Here is a 961-nt window from a genome sequence, read left to right as displayed (position 1 = left end):
AAACCAATATAAAATGAATATTAAAACAATGTATCAGGTGTGATTAACTCCATGGCCACCAAAAATTCCACTTGAATGCCAAAATTAGCCAAGGAATTTCTAAGAGTCAAGAAAGTGAGTAATGCAGGCCAGACACCATGAGGGCCAACTTTTAGACTTCAGGAACTACCTAAATACAGTTTATTTGACACTGTAGGCTATATAGGACATTTTCAAAAGACATACACACCACTCACATGGAGATTATAATAAATGTTGGTCTGTCATCGAAGGGTTTTTTGTCATCAACAAATATTTGACTTTCTTATATGACTGTTTGTGCTATGTGATGGTGTAGTTAGCAAATGTAGATAGGAGACACAGTCATGTTCATAAATTACTTTCCAATGTGGTAAGCATTGAAAGGTAAGCTCAACTAATATTTATTACATATCTACTAAAGGTTTGGAAAAAACAGAGGATAAGTAAAAGAGAGGAGGGTCCTCAACAAGCAGTCTTACATGGGGACTGCAACAATGCCCTTAAGCACAGTATTGACTGGGATAGTAGGACTGTGTTTTGTTCTTATTGGTATGAGTACGCATCAATTGCATGGTAATTAACAGCAAAACCAGGTGTTGGACTCTTTGCTAGGTGATGAATATTCAGGGGTGAGCAAAGTAGATGCCATCTCTATAGGTCCTATAGATATTAAACTATTAAGCACACAGAGGAGTATACTTAGACAAATAATAATAAATACAGAGAGAAAAATAATGTATTATGAGGACTTCTTTATTCATAAACTTTTTTGTAACATCTTAAACTTTTAATTCTTCCGAGGATACGGAGACGTGTTTGGATAGCGGGCATTGTCGCGTGGTAGTTGTGTCCCCGGTGGAGGCCAGGCGTTGACGCAGTGAGTTCTGGGGGGAAGAGAGAGAGAGGCGTCCTACTTTGAGGGGTGTGTCTGAGGGACACT

The 961-nt window shown here is 38.4% G+C and overlaps 1 protein-coding gene across 1 annotated transcript in view; it reads right to left on the bottom strand.

The window, feature by feature from the left end:
- Positions 1–800: 800 nt before the first annotated feature.
- LOC102844000 (ubiquitin-conjugating enzyme E2 L3-like) overlaps positions 801–961 on the bottom strand; it is a 1,245-nt gene continuing 1,084 nt past the window's right edge. Inside the window, exon 2 of the mRNA XM_006881862.1 lies at positions 801–905. Coding sequence (XP_006881924.1) covers positions 801–905 — 105 coding nt within the window. The remainder of the gene's footprint in view (positions 906–961) is intronic.

The sequence above is a fragment of the Elephantulus edwardii genome, unplaced genomic scaffold (genome assembly GCF_000299155.1).
Source record: "Elephantulus edwardii isolate Elephantulus edwardi_28Jun2011 unplaced genomic scaffold, EleEdw1.0 scaffold00016, whole genome shotgun sequence".
In the NCBI taxonomy this organism is placed as follows: domain Eukaryota; kingdom Metazoa; phylum Chordata; class Mammalia; order Macroscelidea; family Macroscelididae; genus Elephantulus; species Elephantulus edwardii.
Note: the sequence above shows the minus strand (reverse complement) of the source record. Positions and strands in the feature narration are given on the sequence as shown.